This window comes from Rhodnius prolixus, unplaced genomic scaffold (genome assembly GCF_049639745.1).
Source record: "Rhodnius prolixus isolate KJV_2025 unplaced genomic scaffold, Rpr scaffold_7, whole genome shotgun sequence".
Taxonomy (NCBI): domain Eukaryota; kingdom Metazoa; phylum Arthropoda; class Insecta; order Hemiptera; family Reduviidae; genus Rhodnius; species Rhodnius prolixus.
This window is the reverse complement of record NW_027411582.1, coordinates 36,805,834-36,833,269: the sequence shown is the minus strand read 5'-3', so window position 1 is coordinate 36,833,269 and position 27,436 is coordinate 36,805,834. Positions and strand designations below refer to the sequence as shown.

The window sequence follows — 27,436 nt, the reverse complement described above, 5'->3', positions numbered from 1 at the left end:
AAGTGGATGTAAATTAAAGGTATTGAATCAATTCTATTTTGAAAGATTTAGCCGATACTTCAAAACTCTCAGAGGCTTGTTTTGAATTTCTCCTGAATTCATTAGTCCAGATCTCGGTGAATAGCTTGACGCGGGTTAACTGCCGCTTCTTGGAGTTGGAATTGCACCCATGCACTTGCTAAACCCAACTTTGCAAATCATAATCCCAGTCAGTAACCAAATCAATAATTTCTGCCGCCCCCTTTTAGATAATTTATAAGAAAGGTTTATGATTTTACTAAGGACTGGGTTTCCTAATAAGTCCAAAAACCCTAAAAATAATGTCCTTTTTTTTGAGGACCAACCCTAGTGGTGGAACGCTCAATTCTTCCTTGGATCGTAGAAGCTTCTGTTATCCCCTCTTTTCATTTCATTTTCTTAGTAATCCTCAAATTCTCCTTAGAAATCTACTACATGGAAAACTGATGTAAGATCTTGAAAAAGAACAGTAAATTTTGAAATATTCATAGTGTTTTAATTTAAGAAAAAATAAAATTAAAAATCATTTCCCATATCAATTATTACTAGAGTTAATTATTACTGTTACTTTGCTTTTTTATAGATTGGGAAGCCAGAATTGATAGCCACGGAAGGATATTCTATATTGATCATGTCAACAGGATGACTACATGGCAAAGACCGACTCATAGTACTTTGACTCGTGCCAGGACTTCAAATAATGAACTCCAGAGGCAGCAATTAGACAGGAGGTAAAACAATCACTGTTTGCGTAACATATGGTATGGGACACAGGAAGAGGTGAAATCTGAGAGAGAAAACTACATAGGTGCGCCTAGTAGTTGTGTCATCCAAGGACAAGAGATCATAAAGTCATTGTCGATTTAGGCGATTCTCAGTTTAGGCGATAATCAGTTTTGATTGTTGTGGAAAGAGTTTGAGCAATTAGGATGACCAGTATAGGCTTCAGTGCAAATTGAGGAAACTTGATTTGGTATAGTTTTGGGGTGACAAGGGTGGGTTTTTGATTGAAAAGATTGAAAGCAGTGGGGTTAGTTTAGCCCCAAGGCTTAGATTTGCACATCCTTTTAAAGGGGTTATATTAGATTCTACGAGACTTGAAACAGAAAGCCCCTTCACAATACACTGCGCACTCCAGAGGCTCTAGGGCACCACTAAAATTAGAAACACTCCTCCAGTATGTTTAAGTAGACTTAAGAATCCTGTTCAGAGACTCGCGGTATGAAGGGCGTGGATCTTTTTTTCTTCTTCATCGCCAAAGAGCTTAAAACTCCTGAGTAAAATTTAGCCCTTCACAATGACATACGCGCAGTGCTGTTTCATCTTTTTTTTCTTTTTCCTGACAGAACCTGCACAGGCTTCTACCTGGCCCAGGTCTTTATTCAATCTACAAATTGTTAGTAGATCATCCTAAATGACCTTTTGGTATTATTACCGCAGTAAGTTAGCTGCTTATAAACTTTTTCTCCTGCTTCTGGGCACTACAACGTCTTGTTCTATACTCATTCTCTGATGGCCGTACTAATAAGGACATTGTAGAGGGATAGTTTGTTATGGGTACTTACAATAGTTTAGATTTAGGACCAATCATGTGTATTATTTATATTATTTACTATAACTTAATATTATTTGAATTAGGTATCAATCAATTAGAAGGACTATAACGTCCCGACAGACGGACGTAGAAGACAGTCCTGATGCTGCAGGCAGTACGTCAATTCCAAGTGCCTCCAATACTATTGACGTGTACCAATCGCCTGCTGTTAAATTCTTATGCCGTCCAGATTTTTTCAGTCTTCTACATACAAACCAGGTACAAAATTAAACTTATATTCTCCTTAAAAATATTAAAAATCGTACAAAAATATGATTAAAATATCTAAAGCTATTTTAATTAGCATGCGGTTCCTGATGTTATATACCCCCATCTTCAAAATGTGTTACTGTGTGTTTATTGTTATAAATAAAAAAATTTCTTATCTTTTATTTTTCCTCCCTCTAATATCATTGAAAATTTCGGTCATAATTTTTCTTAGCTCTCACGTTAACCTGTGTATTGTTTTTCCATGTTAAAAATGAAGGCGTACAAAGTAAGTGCTAACAATAAAATATTGGATTTTCATTTTTCCTTATTTTATTCTGCTATAAAATTATCAAAAAAACATTTGCCTGAACACTAAAATTGTATTAGTATTTATATTGAGTACACTCAATTTGAGCAATTGAAAGTTTATTAAGTAATTTAAGTAAATGAAGTATTTTATAGGTTTTTAAGTATCTCTTAGTACAAATTAAAATATACACTGATGATAATTCTTGGATTCAAGTCTTAATTTTCCAACAGTTTTCCTTTTCATGACTTCAATTTATTACATATAAATTTGTGTGTGTGTTCATCAATTTCTCTATGATGTCTTTTTGCAGAAGAAAAATCCAAAGAATATAATTTTTTCATGTGGTTTCTTTTTAATTTCTTTATTTATGAAAAACCACCAGCAGTACCCCTTTTAGATTGTTGTGTAGTGCGTCGACTAGGTTGGTGGCGGATACTGAAAGCTTCCTAGAAGATATAAAGGGATTATTCCCGAACATATGGTACTAAAGCAGAAGACACTAGGATTCCTAAAGATATCCAAGAATTTGGAAATAGCTACTTCCGGGTAAAGATAAGTAGTAAACTGATCTTTGGGTAAGGGAGCTTGGATTTTCTTCTAAAATACCCATTTCTCAATATGATTTACACGGGGTGATGCTGATAGAAATTTTATAAAGGAAAGATAAAAATGTTGTTACTAAAATTACCAATTTTTAAGAATATTTCACAATCGATAGATAGATAGTAGATGGGACGGGGGACCTACGCCCCACGGCACCGCAGCCACAGAAGACTTATTGTGCCAGTCCCTTCTTAGTTTTAGTCAGCGAACCCGTCCTCTCCTAAAGAGGTTGAGGACTTTCCCTACTAGTTCTTTTTGCGCTACTATCTCCTTCAGCCTCAGCGTTCCAAAGGTTTCATAGCGCAAACGCTCGATCCGTTTCCTCCTCTTCCTCACACAATCTGCACAACGGCTCTGAGCTGATAAGCCCCACCTTGCGCAGATGCTTCTTGAACCTACCGTGCCCCTGTGTGAATAGGCCTGTAATCAGAGTAATCTGAATTTCTACCCAAGCACAGGGTCTCTTTGGTTCTTTACTAACACAGCCAAGGCATCATAGCCTTGGCTGTGTTTAACCCCCAAGACACATCACCCAGTTCTTTTCATGCTCCCTCCAGATCCAATCTCTGCGATATGAACCCCTGGTGATCCCCAGGACAGGCTCCGGACCGATGAAAGGATTGTTAGCTCCATTCCTGGCCACAGATGATCAGCTTTTTCATTCCCTTCAATACCCACATGAACCGGCACCTATTCCAACAGAACTTTGTTGTGCCGCGCCAGTTCACAATCGAAAAGTAATCAATATTTTTATTACTGAATGGAATTTACAGTTTTCTTAGATCTTTTCATAAGATCCTATCACGATTTAATCTCAAAAACTTTAGTATTACGCATTAATAAGATCGTAAATATTGAAAATGTGGTTAGTTTCCCAGAACTAGATAATATTGCTGATTTTTTTAGTCTGTAAATTAAGTAATGAGACTGATTTTTTTAAATTGTTTTATTAAAAAAGAATTACAATTCTATATTGTCACCTTCAAAATAACTTCCTTCTGAAGCCACACAGCGCTGGAGACGATTCTTCCACTCCTCATAGCAGTGTTCGAACTCCGATACTGGAATAGCCTTCAGCTGGCCGTTTGAATGTTTTCGACTGTCCTAAAATGAGTTCCCTTGAGATGATTTTTCCAACTTCGGGAAGAGAAAATAGTTACAAGTACTCAAGTCAGGCGAATGAGGAGCCATCCAAGACACGTTCCAGAAAAATGGGGATAATTTTCAATTGAATCCAAAAAGTCAAGGCACCTTTCTCCTTCCTTGATGTTCTTCTGGACTTGCGAAAGGTTTTTTTTTTTTTTGGAAACCATTTTTGCGCAGATTTTTGTTTCTCATTCCCAATTCATTGGTCAAAATTTGATGACCGAGAGGTTCTTGAAAAAACCAAACATCAAGAACAAGTGGGCAGTTGCATCACGATAATGCTCCTTGTCACACAGCAATTTCAATACACCAGAGTTTTTGGCCGGTAAAAACATTCCTGTGGCTCCTCACAGCCTCCTTATTCGCCTTGTATGTTGCCATAGCAAGCTACTATTGTACTGTTTCCAACTTGATTCGGTTTTATTCATCTTGAAGCATAGTACATCAATGTTTGAATATAAATTCATCAAAGATACACGAAAATCTGAAACTTAATTTGAATAATAACTTTCTTGAATGATGATAATTCGTTCCCTTATTCCAAGAAACGTAGAATAATTAAATATTTTGTAACATTTCTAGTGTTAACTTCTAGAATTTCAAATTAATTTTTAATTAATTAATTTTTTTGGATTTTTCTTTCTGATTTATTATATAATAAAGATTACAATTTAAAATGTATTGCTTTTAGACCCTGTCTGAGGAAAAAAAAGCATGTAGATTTCTTTTTTGTTTTTACTACATAAATCTACCCAATTTCTTGAGAATGTTTAAAGTTTTGATTTATGTTTTATAGATTTTTTTTTGTAAGAATTTAAATTCAATATAAAATAAAATAAATAATTTTAAGATTAGTTCAATTTTTTTTAGTGTATGGATAGTTGGTATAGGGTAGTTATTTAAAAAAATAAAAATACAAAAATCTAGTTTAGTACTGATTTTACTAAACGAAAACTATCATTAATTAATACTGTATTTATTGTTAAATGTTGCATGTTTTTTCTGTCAACATATCGATAAAAGTTAACCTTCACAAAAAATCCCTGTTACCTGCAGTGAAGGTTACAAGTATTCTAAAACAACTTTGTGGTGTTTGTGTGGTGCCTAAGTTTTTTTCGTTTTAGTAACTAGGGTCTAAATGATTTATCTCTTTTTTTTTTTTTTTTGTATTATATTTTTAACAATACTCTTAAGAAAACATTTCATAATATAGTATAAGTATGGATTCCATGTATTCAGTGTTCAATCTTCAAATGTTATTCATAATTGCATTTTACAAAGCATGGGACATATTTTAAGAGGTTTGTTATCTTTCCATTTATACATATTATGTTCGTGTGTAATGTCTCATTTTTCGATTACCAAAACCAACTTCTTTTTTGTGCATGTTCTACTAAACCAGTTATTTGTAAAATCTTCAGTCTTACGTACATTTCCTTGAAAAAAAACTTATTTGGAAGCAGTAGGTATAAGTTTCCATAAATATTAATGAATTAATAATTTTAAATTATAAAATTTATGATAGCTATAGTTAAATGTTATAAAATTATCTGAAGTATTATTCACATACTTGAATTATTATTATTATTTTATTTTTTTTATAGGATGGCCTGGCATTATACAATCGTAATGGATCTTTGAAACATATGATCTCCAAGATAAGAAGAGATATGAACATGTTTGAAAGGTATCAACACAATAGGGATCTTGTAGCGTTTATAAATCATTTTGCTGATCCGATGAGAGAATTGCCTAGAGGTTGGGAAACCAAATTCGATAGAAATGGAAAGGTAAATACAGTTTTTCTTAATTTTCTTATTTTAGAATAAAAGCAACATAGAAGTTTAAGCCTAAAAGTGTAAGTGGCTACTTAGGCAGGAGCTACTCGTGTCAGCAGTACTTAAGAGTTTATTCCTTCTAGAACTGTGGCAATGCCTTAGATTCAACTTTATGAATATTTCTTTTCGATGCAGTTTTAATGCACGCCTATCTAATTTCATAAAAAGATAAAACATAGATCACTCTACAAAATTTCATTCTAATGTAGACTGAAGGATATGTGTGATTTTTTCGTGAGTTTTTGGTTAAAAGATTTTTTTTTTATTTGTTGGAATCCATTTTTGAAGTTCTGTAAACATTTTAAAACTATCTGCTACAGTTTTCTTCACATTCTTTTGGTATTCTTTGGGTTCACATTTCAGTCTTTAAGCAGTCAGAGACTCACTTCACCTCTCTGGGTCGAATCTTTGTAATTCTGAGCTGTCCTCTAGTGGATAAGTAGAGGTTGGAAAAATGTATTGATCGAATAGATTCTGGTCTGGCCTCACCAGAGATTCCAGGAAATAATTATTTACTTCTTTATCATGTTGCAAATTTTGTCCAGGAGTCAAAAACATTGTCTTTGGTTTACTGCCGTTTCATTTTGGTTTGTTCAGCTTTGTCTATCTTAGCAGGGCTGGAAGTATGGCATTTTTTCTTTAAACAGTTTGGTAATAAGGATCTTACTCATTGGGTAATCGTTGAAGAGATGGACCTGTGCCAGAGTGGAGGTTTTGTTAATAAGGATCTTCCTCATTGGGTAATCATTCAAGAGATGGACCTGTGCCGGAGTGGAGGTTCCAATACACTATCCCAAACTTCGAGATCTTCGGGGCATTGAAAGAAAATGGATCTCGACATATAAACTAGTAATCTTAGGAATAATTTTGATACCCCTTCTACATTTTACTACCTTCAGGCTGGATAGGGTCGAATCTTATTAAGGGGAGCTGTCTAAAGTGTTTCAAGTAAAGGTTGGCAAAATATATTGATAGAAAATTTTAGAATTTTGGTCTGGTCTCAATAGAGATTTCATGAAATGAGTTTTTTTGGTTAATTGTGTTGTCCAGGAGTCGTCAAAATAATAATTTGTTTTTCTATTTCCAATTCATTTGGTTTGGATAGTACTTAATTTCGTCTTTCTTAACAGGGTATTGCATTTTTTGATGAATGGAATGCAGTTTCTTTGCACTAACTGATTCTTTCGCTAACCAAACTCTTGAACATAGGTGAGAAATTAAAGGAAACGTGTCACGATAAATAATATCCACGTTAAACGATGTAAACAATGTAAATTATTGTTTACATTATTTTTTTTTTTAAATTCAGAATTTAGATGAGTGACCTTTTAACTTTGCCCTTTTTTCTGATTTTAAAGAGTACTAAATGTTTGTGTTAACATTTCTTTCTTATTACCTTTTTTCCCCCCTATTCAAAATTTTGAAATTAAGCATTATATCGTTTTTTGTGTTAATCATTTGGTTATCTAGCAATTCTTCATTGATCATACGAGCAAACGTACAACATTCATAGATCCTAGAGTGCCCACAGAGATGCCATTCTTAAATCCACACAAGATCAATCCATGGCAATTACGTCGGCGGTCCAGATCAGCTGGTGAACAGGATTTAGCTTTTGCAAATGTAATTTGATTGTTATTGTTTCTATCATCTTTTCTGTGTTTTATTGAAGTATTTGCACTTTTTACTTTGGATACAAGGCAAATTTTATTGTTTATTATTTCTTTTTTTTGGTTTTGTTTCTTAGATGATATCTTTTAATTGCGTTCTACCTGCAATTTTGTTCAGTTTTCAATTTTTATTTATTTATTGTCTGGATATATGTATCATCCTCTTGGAATATAAAATATTAGTTAATGTGGACTGTTTTATGTGAAGGAATTTATGGTAGCTTAATTTTTTGTAGTAGATTATGATTTTCATTTTTCTATTCTTTTTTTAAATTTTGATGTATTTTTTTTCCATTTTTTTTTTTGTAGAATCCATCTTATTTAGGTGTTTTTTTTAGGTTTTTCAGTTTATTTGTTTTGTTGTACCTGTTGTAACCTGTTTTATTTTCATTTTTTCGATTCCACTTTATTGTTTAAAATGTTTTATTTTCAATATTTTTGCATTTGTCTGTATTTGTAATTACTTTTCTAAGCAATTTCAATTTAATCTTACTTTTCTCCCCACACTAGGCTTAAAAGAACAGAACTAAACAGACGCTATCGACTACTTAAAAGACTCTTAGACGACAGATCAAAACTCTCTCCGGACAACAAAACTTCTATTTTGAAACCCATCTGGGCCGTATGGAATAGAGCTGTGGGGTTCAACCAAAGGAGTCAATCTCATCAATCTAAAATACTTCTAACTATAGTAAACGCTCCATTTTATGTCTCCCAACCTGGGGCTACACACACTGACCTTAACATTCCTTTTATCACACAAGTCGTCCAAAACACGATACAGAAAACTCCACTTCAGCCTGCAATCCTCTAGCACAGAAAATCTTTCTACTAGAACTCTTCCTGATAACCCGGGGGACAAGACGTCTTAAAAGGCATTGGCCTCGTGGATCTCCTCTCAAGTGAAGAGAGTGACTAACCATATTATGTTTTGGGAGTGTTACCACTGGGTAGCTACTCCACACGTTACCTAATCATTTACTACTCTATTGTGTCATTGTTACTTATAGCGCTAATGCGCTGATTGTGGCATAAATAAACGCAAACAAAAAAATCTTACTTTTTTTTATATATATAAATTTGTTTTATGTTTTTTTAAAATAAGTACGTCAAGTTTTGATATTAGAACTGGAATTTCAAATTTTCCTTCTGCAATTGTAGAACTACTTTAATGGCCCTAAGCTCTTAGTAAATCATTTCCCTCCTTAGTCAAACCTTGCGTTTTGCCTAAAATTTCATAAACTATCCCTGGGGCTCTAGATCTCCCTAGCATTCCCTTGAAAGAATGCTTCTATCCAACAAATTAAACCTAGAGTAATAGAAAATTTGGGAAAACGGTCGTACTGACCTAAATTGGAAATTTGGAAGCACTGGTGAAGTTTAGGAATACAGGGTAAATTGGGAAAGACAGGTTAATTAAGTTGAGGGGAATGCAGAGAAAATGGGATTAATTTGATTTTTGCTTCCCTTCACGATCTTTACTACTTAGATTGAGAGGATTTCCACTTGAGAACGTTGGAAAAACAGTGAAGGAAAATATGAATCAATTTTTTTTCTGGTTTTAACTTTTGTTTTCCTTTTCTTCTTTTATAGTACACATTACTTAGTGCAATTTAAAATTTGAAATTTAGGTAAAATCGTTATCATGAACAAAAATCAATAAGTCACCTAACTTCACGTTTTAAATAATCAAATACAATATATAATAATAATAAAGATCAATAGTTTTTTCTACAAAACTATCAAAAATATTGTTACTAATGTAAGTTTTCATTTTTTTCATTAATTATACAATTTAAATAACGTAATATTTTAAATTTAAAATTAAAAGTTGGAAATACTTTTTAATATACATGTATAATTTTAGACATCCCTGTTCTGTAACCTTAGTGGTACCTTCTCACCTATTGGTTTTTAAGTTAGCGATGCTGTGACAGATTTGACGTGTCAGTTATGGAATAATATTATACTGTTCATAAAGCTAAGTGAAATTCTTAATCAAGAAAAAAAAAATTGTCAATTTAGATGAATAATGCAAACTAAATTGTATCTTGCTAATGTTAAATGGTAGCAATTAATCAACAGGAAGATTAGCTACAATGCCAGTTTTGGGTATAATTTCTTGCTTGTAAGTACAATGAACTTTAAAATTAGAGAAATAAATTGAAATGTACGAGTATTATAGCCATTTTTAGTTTTTGCATGTTAAAAGCATGTTAAGTTAATCAAATATTTTCTAAATTTCATAACCTAACCTAAACTTCAAAAAGTAGTATTTTCACTGGCCTAAAAATTATTGAATCAATTACAGAATTATTTGATAACATCTTTATACTAAATAACTATTTTGAATATCTTAGAGATTTATAAAATAAAACGAATAATTATCAGTTACTTAGTTTGTGATAAATTAGCTTTAGCATTTCAAGTAATTTTGAATGTTAACTTAAGTTTGAAAACGGTTCTTAAATTTTAAATTGCACTTTGACAGATCTTATAATTATTTTGTTAATGAAACATTTGTGTCTTTACATTAGTTGTGTAATTTGTTTAAACATCCCCTAGACTTATTCATGATCTTTGTTTTTTTTTCCTTAATCTCCCATTAGGCACCAATTCCTCCACCAAGACCAGGACCATCTGGACTTTCGTCCAGAGTTTTGGAAGTACCAACAGCCTATAATGATAAAGTGGTCGCCTTCTTAAGACAGCCAAACATAATGGACATACTGAGAGAAAGACATCCGCCAGTAGCATCAAGTCATGCTCTTCGTGATAAGGTGAACGCTGTACGTGTGGAAGGAACACAAGCTTTGCAAGCTTTAAGTCATGATATCGAGCTTACAATATTGTTAAGGTAAGAAAATTTGTTTTTATTTATTTTAATCCATTTTCAATTGGAAAAGATAAAACTTTTAATGTTAATAACTACAGCTACAACTTTAATAACTACAACTTTTAATTGCTGTTCATTATTTTTGGTGACTGATTCATAGATTCAATAGGATGAAAAAATAATTGCCATTTCAGTCGTGATACATTTATTCTGCCGAGCTTTCGACCTAGAGACTAGGGTCATCTTCAGGGCTAGTTTACAAAGTAATATTTTACATTGCAGGGTTGGTGTGTCTTCTGTCTGAATGGACTGAACATGAACAGACAAAACAGAAGACACACCAACCCTGTAATGTAAAATATTACTTTGTAAACTAGCCCTGAAGATGACCCTAGTCCCCTAGGGACTAGGCAGAATAAATGTATCACGACTGAAATGGCAATTATTTTTTCATCCTGTTACAACTTTTAAGCATCAACATTAAAACTTTGAATCTTAAGGTTAAAAAAAAACAAACTTTAAACTCATCCATAGAACGTATTAGATCTTTATTAACTTTATTAAACAATATTATTTAGCTAGAATATTATATATTTTGTGAATAACAATTGATACAAATAACAATGAACAGTGCTAGTGTAATAATTACTGGTATAAAGACTAATACAGACGTTTATTATAAATTATAATTATAAATTAATTCAGTTTTATTTTATTAATAAGAATTGCAAATCGGTATTAGGTTCGTCCTCTGATTTATAGCTAGATTCTAACGTTTCAAACTGTAAATTGGGAATTGTAGGCAGATGAAATAAATTTAAATTCAGCTATCCAGAATCCTGAACTTGTAGTTTGGTATTTTTGTCAATCTATTCTTCTGGGATGGCTGGAAAATAATATTATTGAATTCTTTTTTTGTTGTGGCTTTCTTGAGCTCAAAATCTTACTCAAAATGGAATGCAGAAGCACCTCAAGAGTCTTCTTCTTATTCAGATTCTTCGCAATTTATCAGTCTTCAGTCTTGAGTATTAATTTTATTTTTCCAAGTCTTTGTAGGTTGTTAATAGATAAGTTTTTTTCTGAATTTTCAGAAATTTTTTTGTACAAACGCGATTTTTAATTGTTTTATTGTAAATTAACTTTTTTATACGTACTAGGTGTTCACTTGGTAAATTATTATAGTTGTGATTATTCTAACATTATTTCAAAAGTTACCTAATAATAATCAGTTTATTGTTTTAATGAGAAACCATAGTTTTCAAATTGTGTTGCGAATTTCTATTTCTATTTATTTCGTATTAATTTCAACGTTATTTTTTTATAAATATTTTGTGCAGCTGTTTGGATCATCCTCTTCCGTATAATTATGCATTTACTACTGCAGAACAGGATAAAAAAAAAAAAAAATGCATTTATTGAATATAAATAACCCGCAGTTATAAAATAATTGTTGTAATAATATAAAACATGCTGGTTATAAAACACTTCAAACTTAGTTGGTAAGTGCTGCAACCTGGTGACAATATTTATAAACAAAACTACAGTTAATTTTAATCAGCTGGTAGTGTTCCGTATTTTTATTTTGAATTCATATGTTATATTATTGTAATTGAAATGGAAATAATATTTATTTATTTATTTTTTTGAAATAGATAATTTATTCATGACGATTCGTGTTTATTTAAATTGAATTAAAATTAAGACAGCAAGTGCTACTTGCTATCAATTAACCAAAGTTTTAACTTGTATTTTTTACTAAAATTAGAGTATTTAATCGTGCTGATTTTCGATTACGAATTTCGATTCGATTTTTTCGAATATTCATCGGATTTCTGTTTTTAGCGTTTATCTGATTTCGAAAAAGTGTTTATTTAGAAAATGGTCTGTTTTTTTGCCTTACAAATAAGAATTTAGTCTCATTGCTTTTAATAAATCAATTTTGGCCACTTGGTCACTCGATTAAGGGGAACCAAACATTTGTACATTTAACAAAGTATCCTTTTTTTTTGTTACAGAAAGGGGAATTGATTTTTTTTTTTTTTTGTAATGGTCCCCTATTTATAGTTTGTGGCTGATTCCATGTGGAATAGTTACAGATATATGTATCTGTCTACGTAGCAGATGGCCAATAGTTTTTTAGTTTAATGCAGCAATTAAAACTTGACCCGTCCGGGCCAGTCAGTCAGTTAGTCACTCGTTGGCGGCGAGAACTACTGCCTTCCGGTTTGTACTACGTATTTTCTATCTCTTACTTCCTTCCCCCCTTTTTAATACATTTTGGAGAGGTAATGTCCCCCAGGTGACAGATGTTAGACGCGATCCACTTTTGAACGTTCAACAGCCCAACCCTAACACGCCGTTACCAAAAATAACATTTGCTGATATCCCGCCAATTCCCCCCCCCCGCTCTGTTCCAAGTCTGTGGGACAGTAAATTGAGGAAGTTTATTGTTTTGTTTCCTTTTTCTTTTTTATTTCTTCGCAGTTTTGATGTCCCATTATTATAAATAATAAGGTTCGTTAGCAATGTCCAGCTGTTATATTAAGAATCGATAATCATCTCAAGCCTTCTTTAAATTTAAATTGAATTAGGCCATTTTATTTTTTTTTCCACTTTCTCTTTCTGCACACTCTCGAGAGAAATGAAATGTTATTTCCTCTTTCTCTTTAGAGGAAGTAGTGTGATCGTGAGGATTTTGATATTTCTACGGAAATAACACATTTTTTTAACTGTTGCCATAGGGTTTCATTTGAACTTACTCGTAATTTAATTACATAATACAGTAAGAGATAGTCGCGTTAGTGTACGCGCCCTAGATTCTTACTTCCTCTTACAAGAGGAAGTCTCCTCCTATGTATAACCCCCTACTCTCCACAATTTTTTTTTTAGGGGTTAAAGACAGTTCCTAAGTAATCATATCCCCAATGCCCAAAGTCCAAGTTTTCCTGTCTTCCCACTGCCCTTCCCGAAGGCCTCTAGAGGCCATTCCCTCGGTAATTCCCTCCATCCAAGATTTCCTAGGCCTGTCTTCCCTTCTCCTCTCACTAGGAATGAAATCTATCAAGTTTTTCTAAAGCTTATTTTTGCATAACCTTCTTTTGTATTTCTTCTTTTCTTTATTTCACTTGTCTTTCTTTGCTGATGAGTTCAAGCTTCAGGGGACTATCTGGCTAGGAGAGAATGATATTATTCTTCATCTTAATATAGAATCGAATTAATACCAAATCAGTAGAAAAAGCGCCAGACGAGAGAGCCAGAGCTTCTCCTCCTGCTTCTCCCAACCATCTTAGAATCTTGATTCCCTAAACTACGCAAAAAAGTAACTTTGAAATTCTTGATATCTCAAACTAATTAACCTGTATTCGTCCTAACTAAAACTATTTTAATTACTAACGTACCTGACGCTCAGAAAACCTAATTTTTGCGGCCCCCTTTCTGGTCAGTTTATTCTTTTATATTGTTAATTCGTAGCATTGTTATCGATTTTAATTCCTTATCGTTTATTCAAGTGCCTATAAAAAAACATCTGGCCTAGATTTTTGTTAAAAAAAAATTACGTTTTTTTCTACAGATTTCAGTTAGTAACGTAAATGATGAAGCCAAACAGTTCGTCATATGGTGCCCACAGGATTGTCGTAATAACCCCCCCCCCCCATTACACATAATAGTCTTCATTATTGTCAGCTGTTTTGTTCGAATAAAAAGAAGAAATATTTAGGCATCAATTATTTCTTAGAAAATACCGTTCGATATTAAAACATATGGTTGCTCTTTGTGGTGGATATCCTACTAGCCGTTGACCAAATGAAGTAACTCGGGAGTTATTTTTCCCACCTTTTCTTTGAGTGTGTGAAAAAGGGACGCTATTTTTTTTTTTTTTACTACATTGAGTTACTACACCGGAAGTACGATTTTTTGTTTTTTGAATTATTTTTTTTTTTTTAATTTATTTTGTAATTTACAATCTGTATAAATATATACAATAATCAAATAGGAAGTAAATAAGATGAACTGGTGCGGGAGGAGAGCAGGAGGAGAGAAGCTACCCAGCGGTAGCACTCTCTATAGGAGAGAGGAGAATGTGGGTAGGAGAGATTTAGTTCTTCAGACCTCAAGGAAGTCGCGGGGCCACTGGCGATTAAGTCGGCGAGGAGTATTACGGATGTCAGAGGAGGCGAGAGACAGTACAAGAGGATTAGAGCTAGTAGAGAGAGTAGTATGGAATTTTTGGTATTTAATCTTGGCGAGTTGGTCTATGAAGGGAATGTTGAGGTCGGTGTGAAGAGTGAGGTTAGTCACCGTAGAAAGGAGCGTCCAACTATCTGTCGGCAGTAGTTCAGATTGGAATGACCTGTACTGTACGTATGTTCTGTAGGTTTGGCTGAACCCCACAGCTCTAGTCCTGTAAGTCCACATAGGTTTTGAGGATAGTACTGTATATTAAGCGTTTGAGTTCAGTTGGGTAATTTGGGAGCGTCGTCCAAGAAGTCTTGTAAAGCTGTTTCGCACGTTTTTTCGTCATTGCTTTGTCTTTTAAGTGTACGTAGTGTGTGGGTTCCACGTGAGTCTTTTGTCTATGTAGAGCCCAAGATAGCGCACCAGATCTGTGTACAAGGGAGAGGATTCCTGTTGGAAGAGGACTGGTAGACAGGAGCCCCGCCGGAGATGTATTTTAATTTTTTCGAAAACTTTTAACTCAAAAAAAAAAAGTCGAAAATGAAATTTTATATTAGCGAAGGAAATCTATCAACAGGTAGAAAAAGGCAGTTTTGGGAAACGGATGGAAGTATATATATATCTACTTCCTTCCAAAGTTAACTATTTCAGTTAAATTTTAAATTTTTAAAAAATTAGTAAAAACACTTAAAAAAATGTTATTTATAAATTATCTTGATTAATTTGATAAATTAAATTGCTCCATAATTACACATTTTAATCACATTTATGATGGGTAAAAGTACGTTATCAAATCTTTGAAGCATAACAGATTCACTTTTAATTTTTTGGTTTTAACGGTTTTCACTAGTGTTTTAATGTTCGGGAATCTTCGTAATATTTCGGTCAGTTTAACGAGTGCATTTATCCCCCAACCATAGAATAGAATATAGAATAGAATATATTTTATTTTGCCTGTACATATGTTTTACATACAATAGACTCGTCATAATAATCACAATAAACTAGTTATAATGAACTTTGAAATGATCCGTCAAACAATGTCTTTGTACAATTTACTTCAGTTCACTCAACTTTGAAGTGAGTAACAGTCCATCTACTTGACAAGAAGTCCTCTATTTTATAAAACATATTATTCAATAAGAAGTCTTTAATAATTTTCTGAAATTCCTTTTTCTCTGTATTTCTTATTGATTGTGGAATTTTGTTGAACATCCTGGCTGCCATCATGCCCGGCGCCTTGTCAGACCTACACAATCTCCGTCTAGGCAAATGTAAGTCATTTTTGCTTCTTAAATTGTAGGAATGTTCATCACTTCTTAAAACATTTTTCTCGTTGTTCTTTATATGCATTATATTGGCATAAATAAATAACGACGGTAATGTTAATATTCTATTCTCCTTAAATAGTGGTTTGCAGCTGTCCATTTTTCTACTATAAAACATCATCCGTAAGGCCTTTTTCTGCATTTTAAAAATGATTTTTGCATCTGAGGCTGCTCCCCATAGTAGCAGTGCATAACTCAGCTTGGACTGGAACAAGCCGAAATATGCTGTTTTCAGAACATCCAGAGACACCACATCTCTTAGCTTTTTAAATAAGTAAATCAGTCGTGCCAGCTTACCACTCAGCATCTGAATGTGACCTTTCCAGGAAAGATTTGAATCCATAGTAATGCCCAAAAACTTGACAGGTGGGTCATTTTGTTCTTGAATTAGATTAAAAACCTTTGTTGTGGTTTTCCCTTTATTCAAAGATAACTTATTTAGTATTAACCAGTTTTCCAGAAACATCAGACCATTAGAAGTACTTTTTTGAACATTATCATAGATTTTATCTTTTGTAATGAGTGTGGTGTCATCCGCATAAAACAAAAAGTTTCCTGAGGAGCACTCACCAACATCATTGTAATAAATCAAAAACAGGAGCGGCCCCAAAACAGAGCCTTGAGGAACTCCACACTGTACGGTCTTTAATTCCGATGTTTCTCCTAAATGTGACACATATTGCATTCTACCCACCAGATATTGCTTAAAAAATTCCAACTGTCCTCCTTCTATACCGTAGATCTGCAGTTTATTTAACAATATTTCATGTGATACCATATCAAAAGCTTTACTCAAATCACAAAACGTAACCTCACATATTTCTTTATTTTCAAAGGCTTGAAATATTTCTTCAACTAAGGCGCATATGGCGTGCTGAGTCGAACTGTTCGCCCTATAGCCATATTGATTCCTATGAAATAGGCCTAAGGTTTCAAAGTATGAAGACAACTGGTTGGCAACTAGTGATTCCAGTAATTTTGAAATAACTGGTACAATTGCAATAGGTCGGTAACTGGTCACATTATTTACATCTCCTTTTTTGTAAACAGGTATGATTTTTATATTTTTTAAGACCTCCGGAAATGTACCATTTTTCAGACAATTATTTATTAATTTTGTAAGAGGTTTAATATAAGAGTGTATAGTCTTTTTAATAAAATAGTTTGAAAGACCATAATGATCTTCAGTCTTCTTTCCTTTCATCCTCTTCACGATGTCTAATACACTGTCCTCTGCAACCTCCTCAAATTTAAAACTATTTTTGTTTTGAAACTGCTCTAATCGCAGAGTCGGATACTGTGTTGTACTACCTTTACTCACTTCAGGCAGCTCAATAAAGTAAGTATTAAAAGTTTCTGCATTCAAGGTAGTTTCTATATCAGTTTCTATGGTTAACTATTTATTGTCTGTTATTTTTACATTTTAATTTGAATTCCCTTTGTTACAATTCGTTTTGGTAGCCAACTTAAGGTTGGAAAATAAAAGAAAACAAAACAAACAAAAATAAGTAAATATCATAATTATTTTCAAATTTCTTTCGTTGAAATACATATTATATTTTTAACAAAAATTTTCCCATGCATTCCTCCGCCATTCTTGTATATACTGTGTTCACTTCGTTGTTTAATCAACCGACCTTCAATTACACAAAAATAACTGAATATAATTTGAATAAATGAAGGGAATCAATTTAATAATTAAATTAATCAAACCATGAAATTTAAATAATTTATTATTTTATGTGAGAATTTTATGTATCATTTCTCATTCTATTTATAGCATCTGCATTATAAGCCAGGTTTTTGTTTTTGCATTTAAATTAATTAGTAACAATAATCGTCCATTATTTGTTCATTATTTTAGGGATATTTACTGCCACGGTAGCCGAGCGGGGCTGTAGGCTAGACCCGCAATGCTAAGATGTATTGTTGGTTTAGTGGGTTCGATTCCCCTGGTCTAGGCCTTGGATTTTATTTAATGGTCAATTTGAGTAATTTATAGTAAAGTATGTTAGGCGGTTAGATAGACTAGACCCGCAATGCTAACATGTATTGTTGGTTTAGTGGGTTCGATTCCCCTGGTCTAGGTCTTGGATTTTATTTAATGGTTAATATGAGAAATTTATAGTAAAGTATGTTAGGCTGTTACATGCTAGACCCGCAAAGCTAAGATGTATTGTTGGTTTAGTGGGTTCGATTCCCCTGCTCTAGGCCTTGGATTTTATTTAATGGTTAATATGAGAAAATAGTAAAGTATGTTAGGCGGTTAGATAGACTAGACCCGCAATGCTAACATGTATTGTTGGTTCAGTGGGCTCGATTCCCCTGGTCTAGGCCTTGGATTTTATTTAATGGTTAATATGTTTATTGTAAAGTATGTTAGCCTGCTAAAGGCTAGACCCGCAAAGCTAAGATATATTGTTGGTTTAGTGGGTTCGATTCCCCTGCTCTAGGCTTTGGGTTTTATTTAATGGTTAATATGAGAAAATAGTAAAGTATGTTAGGCGGTTAGATAGACTAGACCCGCAATGCTAACATGTATTGTTGGTTTAGTGGGTTCGATTCCCCTGGTCTAGGTCTTGGATTTTATTTAATGGTTAATATGAGAAAATAGTAAAGTATGTTAGGCGGTTAGATAGGCTAGACCCGCAAAGCTAAGATGTATTGTTGGTTTAGTGGGTTCGAGTCCCCTGGTCTAGAGCCTTGGATTTTATTTAATGGTTAATATGAGAAATTTGTAGTAAAGTATGTTTGCAAGTCGCCTCCGTCGATGACACCTAATTGGTAGTTGGACGTAAAACCCGCCTGAAAAAATAGGCAATTACTTTACTTTACTGTTATTATTATTAGTAAAAGTATATTAGTATGTAAACTGCCCAATGGCTTCGAAAGAAAATTCATCTTAGGGGTTTTTAGAGAGGGGGCTAGTGGAGAGAAGTGACTAAATACACTATTACTCTCTTCTTATACCAGATAATTGTTTAAAATGTCCATTCTTTAATTTCTAGAAAAATTTATGTTTAAAATACACATTCTTAGAGACTAAGAAAACTAGGCAGACCCTTCCTCCCTCCCCTCCGAGTGTCCTAATGGATTAAGGGTTTTTAAAGAAAAGGGCGTAAACATTCCTTTGTAATGACTTTAGGGATTATGACTAGACATGGCAATTTCTATTTTATTTGGTTTGCTGTGGAAGGGGGGAAAAAGGAAATGGAATCGTACAGTGTTTTTTTTACCGGAAGTGTGTGCTTTGACTTACTTTGCGCTTGAAAGTAGAGGGGGGAGAGGGGTTTGCTGCAAATTTGATTGATGTTTGGGTGCATTAGATCAATTATTTTTATTTTTTTGGTAGGAAAATTCGTTTTATTGGAGGGGCGGGCAACAAGGCATCTCTTTCTAATCGATAGTTTCTTGAAATCGATCGATTTCCCAGTGATGTTAGAATTAAATATGGCACAAATATTTGAAGTTAATCGAAATTTTATGAGATCTAAAAGACCAATTGTCTTGCCGATAAACAAAAAGAAAATCGTGTGATTTTTCGATCTAGATTCCTCCCCCTTAAATTGTGTACTACTTTTCGAAAAAAAAAAAAAATCACTCTGGCGTTTATACTAATTAATAAAAAATATATATTTCCCAAAACATCTTCACAAGTGATCGAAAAAGATTTTTTCCCTCTTAGCAAATTTCTCAATTGTCAACATAACATCATTCATAGAAATAAAAATCAACAATGACAGAAAAAACGTCAACATAACGTGACTCATATTTTGTCACTCGAAACCACTGCCACCTAGAATAAACATAGTGAATATGTTTGATATCAAAACAACAACAAAACAAAGAGACTGTTCTCATTAATAATTTCAAATATTTTTTACTTGACGAATCAGGCCACACATTTGTTGGCAGTTGGCAACACTTGTAATAGTTGTTACGTAGTTCTCTTTTTGTTTTTAATCTTTTACGTTTTATAACAGGAATTGATTCTGTTTTCGTACAGTTTTTCCAAAAACCGGAAATGCAAGTTTTTTGTGCCCTTGTATTATATGGAAAATTTACCACCATCATCAGGTTATTGTTACAAAGATAATGACGTTGTGGTTAACCTCTTTTTTTTTAAGTGTTGTTCTAATTTCTTTAAGTTAAAACTTGTCGCGAGTTTTAAGCAATGCCTGACTTTTTTCTTTTAAATGTGGAAGGGGACTTCTACTGTATGATCTAGGCCAGGGGTTGGCCGCATGCGGCTTTTTTATCCAAATTGTGTGGCTCTTCAGCCTGCCCAAAATATGTTGTATATTTTAATTTTATTGAAACGAATGAAAATTCCATTTATTAAAGATATTTTTTCAAAAATAATTTTAAATGAAATTGAATAGGATTATACAATATCAAAATAAAGTACTTGATTTATATTGTAAGACTGCCGCCTTTTCATTCGTTAAGTTATTATTTATTTGTTTATTCACTTTGCAATATGTGAAAATAAATATATAAAACGTTTAAATGTTATTGAATATCATAAAATAATAATTTGTTCATATAAATGATCTGCAGAGTTTGTTTACACTACCATCCTTGCGGCTCTTGGTAAGATTTATTAAACTTATTTAAGGAGAAATGGCTCTCTCTACTTAGAATAGGTTGCCGACCCCTGGACTAGGAGAATCATTTTTTTTTCTGCGGATATTCTGCGCCTGCGACCCCCCCCTAGATACTAGGTTAGACTTTGCAGCAACCCCACCCCACCCTACAAAATGAAATATATCTCTCACCCCAGATATTCTTGGAAAGTTCCTAGGTTGAGGAGAAGTGGGAGCTGACAGCAAAGGATACACTACTCCTTTGGAGCTAGTTCAACTGTCTTCCCTCGTTGCGACTCCTAAATATTCCTGGAGGAAGCTCCTACAAATGGTACTCTCTCTCCCTTCTCTGGCTCTACGTTCCTCGAAGGACCTTGGGCCTCCTCTATCACCCTTTACCTACTCCTCTATCACTAAAGCAATCCTCCTCCGTGTCTTTACTCCCAGACTACTAATATCTTCTTCTGCCATTATTCAGCCCACCTAAATCCTCGGTCTTCCTGGGTGCCCATTCATTATTTTTCTAGGAAATCTGGCTACTTCCATCCTCAATAGATGCCCTAGCCATCTCAATCATCCCCCTCTTAATCCATCCTACCAAATCTTGTTCCTGGTACAGTACAAAATGATACTAGTTAGGTTCATTTTCCTTTCTTCATAAACTGGTTACTAATTTAGACTCTCAAAGGGGAAAAATCCAAGAGATTAGGGTAGAGCCGCGACTGATAGGGATACCCTGGCGCCAGTCCTCTTCTCCAGTTACCCCCCACCACCCAGGAAGGCCATATTTCACCCCTAATACTACTCAGGCTCTTTGGGGGAACCCCCTAAGAAGCATGGGAAGCCAGCACATTGGAATGACCACTCTCTTCCTCTCTAAAGCTCTTAATATACCCTTCTCCTGTCACTTTGAGATTTGAAACCCCTTTTTCTGGAAAAAAGAACAATCAGCAGTTAAGGTTGGGTTTTTGCGCAGCCGTGACGTCACTTTTCTATCCTAGAATGTTTCAAAGAGTATTCTTCAGTAGATTTGTTTTATTCTATTAATACTTTTATTCAATAAATTTATCATATTATTATCTTATTCAATATAACTGTAAATATTAGCCGTTATATTCAATTATTTACGTCAGATATGAATTCTGATATCTTCAAGTGACCAAATTATTCCAGATTAACCAACTGTCTTATGGTGAAAATCTATATAATAATTATTATTAACGAGCAATCCAATTTTTCTGATGTTCATTCATTTAGTTTTCCGGAAATAATTTGTTTTTTTTTAATACATAAATTTATTAGATGAGCCTATTGTGGGTGAAGTGGTATTCAGCGGTTGGAAAAGTTTGGTCCAATCCAAAGCTTCCGGCGATATTTAGGTTCTGATTTTGTTCACGCCCACCCATTTACCGGAAACGCATCACTTTTTTTTTTTTTCTTTTTTGGTATTCAGCGTCACATATTTCTGATTTGAAATTTTTCCTATGAAAGTCACGTAAATTATCGTAATAATAAATTTTTTTTAGTAGCATGGCGTACAGTTTGTGATACTGTGGGCTTAAACACGACGCGGCCATCTTGCCAATTGCTAGCCTTAGAAATAACTTAGCAGAATTCCGCTAGCCTAAGCAGGTGTCAAGTTTTACTTGCTTCTTCACTTTCTTTGCATGCATTCTTTTTTATTTCTTTTGTTACCTGGAAGATCTTCTTTTTCTGCATCTGCTGCACATGTGTACATACATGCACACTTACATACTGCAGTAAGTTTTTTTTTTTTTAAATCAGCTGTATCTTCCCACGCCTTTTGCTAAGCTGAAACTTTAACCCTTTTCTTCTTCCTCCTCCTCTTCTTCGTCTCCTTTTTTCATTTACATGGTCTTCTGATAGAGAGGAAGAGTGTGAAAACAGTTAGCTATAGGCTCCAAGACACCAGGTGTTTTTGGGATACTATTTTGAAGTTTGAAGGAATTTACTTTTGTCTTTTCCCTCTAAACTATAAATAAAAGCAGATGTCTTTCTCTCTCTCTCACTCTCTTTTTTGGAGAGGGGGGGAGTTTTACGGTTGACTTCCAAGAGATATTTATCCTACAATATCTTGGAGTTGACGACAACCAACTTTTATACAGGGTGTTCTCAGTTTAAGATGGCTCAAATGCATTTCATGCTTAAACGGTTAATCTGAGCAAAAAAAATGGTAGAGGAAAAATTTGTTGCCCGTCACCTCTAGTTTCAGAATATGTGTGACTTGATTTTAGATTCCTGCCCGCATACGCGGCAGACGCGCGTCCCAAAAGTGAGGGTTCCGCAGTTGTCACCCCCTTTTCATATACACAGTTTTAAAGAGTATAAAAAGTTATGAAAGAAACCGGAAACCGGCAATTCGATATCTTCAAAAATTTAAAGGTGCTAGGCTATTTCAAAATCTGGATATTTATTAATCATATTTCAATTTTTTTAACTAGTTATCAAAGAGAAAGAAGAGCACGCGGTAGGTCATTTTTATGTATTTTTTCATCCCCTTTCTACTGAAAATATTGCCAAGGCAGTAAAGCTAGTATTTTTTTTAATATCGGGAAATAAGTCGTTTTCCGAGTGATTTTTCTAAGAAAAATCAAAATGTTAAGAGCTTTAGATGTTCTCCAAGCATACACAACATGGCTAAAAATTAATTTTACATCTGTTACAAACAAGAAGGTTTAATAATTATTTGGTAATTTTGGGAGAGTTGCGTTTAATTACCAAAAAAAAAATTGGAAACCTCCTGCCCCAGATTTAAGTGATCAATATCTTTCATGTAAAGGATAAAACTTATTCATTAATTTATCAAATAATGCACTTTATGCAGCTTGTGAAGCATGTACTGTGCCTCTAAAGGTGCCTCCTCTGGCTCAGGCAAGCCAGGTTAGCCAGGAGGTTATCAACTGCTCTCTGTATCTAAGGGGGCACGCTGGACTAACCATTTATTTTTAAGTCATTTTTCCAGATTTAAGTCCAGTGCGATATTCTTGGTTGGCGTAAAAGAGGCTCTTTAATATAAAAGGCTGAGTTTAGATGTTGTAAGATTTTAATACCTAATTCCAAGTAAGAATTATCCAATACACTGAAATTGCAACTTTTCAAAAATAATTTTTTTGCAACCTAATTATAGATTTTAGTAAGTTGTGATAAAAGTTCAGTGAAGTTACGAGTATATAGAGCTTGAATTCAAATTTTGTTTTGTAGTTTGGTCACGTAATGTTTGCTGCAGAAACTAGAGGTTTGTTTATAAATTAGAAAATTTAATTCCTTGACTAAATGCTTATCTTAATACGTAATGTGTTCGATTTTTGCACTTAGGTTATTTGTGCTTAGAGGGTTATTAACACCAATGTTTATCGTCTTTGTTTTGACTGCCCATTTTTTTTTTTTTAGTTTTCGTTTTATTACTTACTGTTAAATTTTTAAAAACAAATCGATGTCATAGGGTAAATAGTTAAATCACGAAGTAATCGATATTAAAATTCGATATATGGAAAAGTATCGTCTAATCAAAAACTAAATGATATATATTTACAAGTTGCCATGGTGACCGTTTGGCGTAATGCCAAATAATGTAATAGTTAGTTGATAAACATATGTTAGTTGAGTGGTTAGTTGAATTCTTTTATTTTTTCCCTTTGTATTATTAAGATTGTGAAGTGTTTTTCTTTTTTTGCAACTTGAGAGTTTTTACTATAACTTGCTTATAAAAAAAAAATGTTTTAGATTAAAAGTGGAATCGATTTATATCAGCATAAAATACGTAGAAAAATGAGACTTCCGGTTTTATGAGTTTTAGCTAGGAACTTCCGAGTCAGTGATTTTTTCAAAACAAAATATGAAGCATTACGTTCATACTCGTAGGATTAAGTATGTAATAATTGGATAAATACGTATTTACTTACACCTCATTGTTATGACGACACCTAGATGTACCCCCCCCCGCTTTGCTATTAATGTGTCTTGAATAGAAAAATTTTCCCCGGTGAAAAGAAAATCGTAGCAGCTGTATTCTATTCGTGAAAATAGCTCGAAAAGAAAAGAAGGAAAATCGAATAAGTTACGTGCTATTTCCGATTTAGTTATTTTGACTGTGATGGCATCTTTGTGAAGTAGCGTAATTTTCATTTTTTCTGAGTTATTTACTCATTATAAAACTTTAGGTTTCCTCTAATCCCGGGTTATAGCCCCCGGGAAATTCAAAGTCACTTGCGCATGCAATTCCAAAATAATAATAATGATATAGATTTATTGGTGGAGGGGGAGTGAAGCGCAGGTGCATGGAATCTCTGAAGTCCCCCTTCGTAGTCGTATTGTTTGAAAGCACAGGGCCGAAGTTCCTGCTTGTTATGGATTGGGGCGACTTTATGTACGATAATATACGATTGTTCTGATTAAAGCAAAAAAAAATAAATTAATAGTGTGAAGAGGGTTAGTTAAGTCTGTAGGGGAAGTCAAGCCCTTTCCCCCACTCTCTGACACAGAGAGAGACTGTCCCCTAGTTTTCTATAGAACTTTCTGTAGTAACTACAATACCACTTACCTGCTATAACAGAGTTATCTGTAGAAAATTTACAACCTGTTTTGACAGGCAATGTTCTGGTGTTTGACGTAGTTGAAATAGCCAATAAAGTTGTTATGTTCTTCCCCCTCCACCTTTTTTGGTTTGTTTTGTTCAAATAAAAGCAATTTACTAAGAAAATTTGGCTAGAAAAATCCTAGGCTAGAGAATATTATTTTGTGTTTTATACTCGTTACTTTACGTACGTCTTCGTACTGCAACGAATTTATTTTTTCCGTGATCGGAAGTGGATTGAATTAGCTTCCTGGTTGGAAGTTTTATAGAAAGGTTGAGAGGGAATGATAGCATTCTCTCTCTATTTTGAATACTGCAATTGCACTCAAAAGTAATGCAATTTCTTTGCACATATTGGTAAATAACTTTTTATTTAACGGAGAACGCCATGTTTTTTTTAGTTTTCGTTTTATTACTTACTGTTATTTTATTTTTTTAAAAACAAATCGATTAAATGTACGATAGGGTAAATAGTTACATCACGAAGTAATCGATAATAAAATTCGATACGAAAAGTATCGTCTAATCAAAAACTAAATGTTATATTTACAAGTTGCCATGGTGACCGTTTGGCGTAATGCCAAATAATGTAATAGTTAGTTGATAAACATACTTAAGTTGTAGTTGAATTCTTTTTATTTCTATCTTTTATATTATTAAGATTGTCAAGTGTTTATCTTTTTTTCATTTTAAGAGTTTTTACTATAACAGTTTAAACCAGTTAAGCGTGTTTGACGTGTATACAAATCTCTATTACGGTGCGTTCGACGTTTATACTCGTTGTGGAAAATATAAAATTGCCATTAACTATAAAAACTCGAAATTTTAATAAAATACAATAAGAATATTATTTGGAGGGATGTTTCCTTTATCTTACCAATAGAACTGCCAAGTATTTTATACGGAGGAGGGTGGAGGGAGTCAGCCAAATGATAAGTGGTTGGTATATGTTTGGTCTCCGCATTAGAGATTCGGGAATTACGGACACACAAAATAGAAGCTCTCAACCCCTTGTGCAATGCCCGTTTTTTACCTTTTAGATAGAGATTCAGACCTCTCAGTACGAGCATGATTTCATTTTGCACAGAATTCAAAAAGCTCTTTTCTTCCTTGTAAAAAAAGCTCCTGCGTCCCTAGTTAACTAGAGGCAATGCGTAGTGAAGCGGTGCAAGATTTTGGAATGAGGACAGAATGAGCTCTGGTAATCTCAAGCCCCAGAGAGAGAGATTGCTGAAAAAGTCGCTTGCAGTGACTATTACGACTATTGTAAACTTTTGGTTGTTTTGCCCTGCGTTCGACGTCATATACACGTCATTGTTTGATTTTGATTACGCACACTGGTTTTTTTTTTAAAAAAAAACTAAATTCCACCGCTTAACTGGCTAAAGATGTTCACATTAGGTGTTAATTTTTCTAGGTCACAGACCACCACCTCCCTCTCCCTGCCAATTAATAATTTTGAATATTTATAAAGCTTTGTATTGGTATTTGGTATTTATTTAAATTTATGTTAAGGGTCAACAAGGTGACTTTTTTTTTTTTTTTCTATCCCGTGGTTATTGCAGTTCGCCCAGTTACAAAATTACAATATTTTAGCAGGATATGATGACTTGTTGATTATTTTCCTTCCAATGCTTTGGAGGAAAAAGTGTGACCGGAAAATATTATTATTAACAGTTTTGCGTCTTTCTTTGCTTGCTATATAAATTTTCCTGCTGAGTTGTGAGTTGTATCCGGGAAATTCTCCTTCACTTTTAATCCTTTATATTGAGTTATAAATCGCAATATCACGCAAAATGTTGCCTTTAAAATATCAAATCGATATCTCGATTGTTTCTCTCGAATCCAGGTTTTTATCTTTTTTTGAGTCACGGTAAAAAAAAAGTCACTGAGGTGGGTGGAAAGTCACAGAATTAAAAAAAAAGAAAAGAGCAATGCTTAGCCATATGTTTATTGAATCGATACTATTCATTTCCGGTTAAGTACGAGCCAGGCACCGTGTAGGAGAAGAAAGGCCTTCATCTTTCTGCCAGAGATTGCGTTTTAGGGAGTAAAGGGTACACAGTTCCCCTACAGTTATGAGATCAATAGCAGCGTTTGAAATCATTTTAAGAGGGGGTTGAGATCATTTATATATATATTATATAAACGTATTGTGGTACTGGGTTCTATTCCCCCGGTCTAGGTCTAGTTAATGTTTAATAAAAGAAATATACAGTAAAGTATTGTAACGAAGTTGACCTGGGCGGAGAAGAAAGGCCTAGATTGTTCTAGAGGTTGAACGACCAAAGTCAGTAACAGGCCGCCACTGCATAAACAAAAGGGGCGGTATCTACTTTTGGCAGAAAAGAAAGGCCTAGATTGTTCTAGGGGTTAAGCGACTAAAGCCGGTAACAGGCCACCACTGTATAGACAAAAGGGCCGGTCTTTATTGAACTAGAAAGGAAAGGGCTAGATTGTTCAAGGAGTTAGTGACCTGTGTAAAAGCCAGCTAAGAGAAAGGCCTCAGTTGGGGTGGTGGCATATG

The 27,436-nt window shown here is 33.8% G+C and overlaps 1 protein-coding gene across 9 annotated transcripts in view; it reads left to right on the top strand.

The window, feature by feature from the left end:
• Hecw (Hecw ubiquitin protein ligase) overlaps nt 1-27,436 on the top strand; it is a 204,406-nt gene that overhangs the window by 134,280 nt on the left and 42,690 nt on the right. For 4 of the 9 annotated variants that reach the window (XM_074115239.1, XM_074115242.1, XM_074115241.1 and 1 more), the window contains 5 exons: nt 602-749; nt 1,657-1,831; nt 5,486-5,671; nt 7,190-7,342; nt 9,999-10,246. In XM_074115239.1, the coding sequence (XP_073971340.1) occupies nt 602-749; nt 1,657-1,831; nt 5,486-5,671; nt 7,190-7,342; nt 9,999-10,246 (910 nt within the window). Of the gene's footprint in view, nt 1-601; nt 750-1,656; nt 1,832-4,889; nt 5,183-5,283; nt 5,348-5,485; nt 5,672-7,189; nt 7,343-9,265; nt 9,518-9,998; nt 10,247-27,436 lie in introns of those variants that run through there. The other 5 variants (XM_074115243.1, XM_074115244.1, XM_074115246.1 and 2 more) reach the window with 4 other exon arrangements.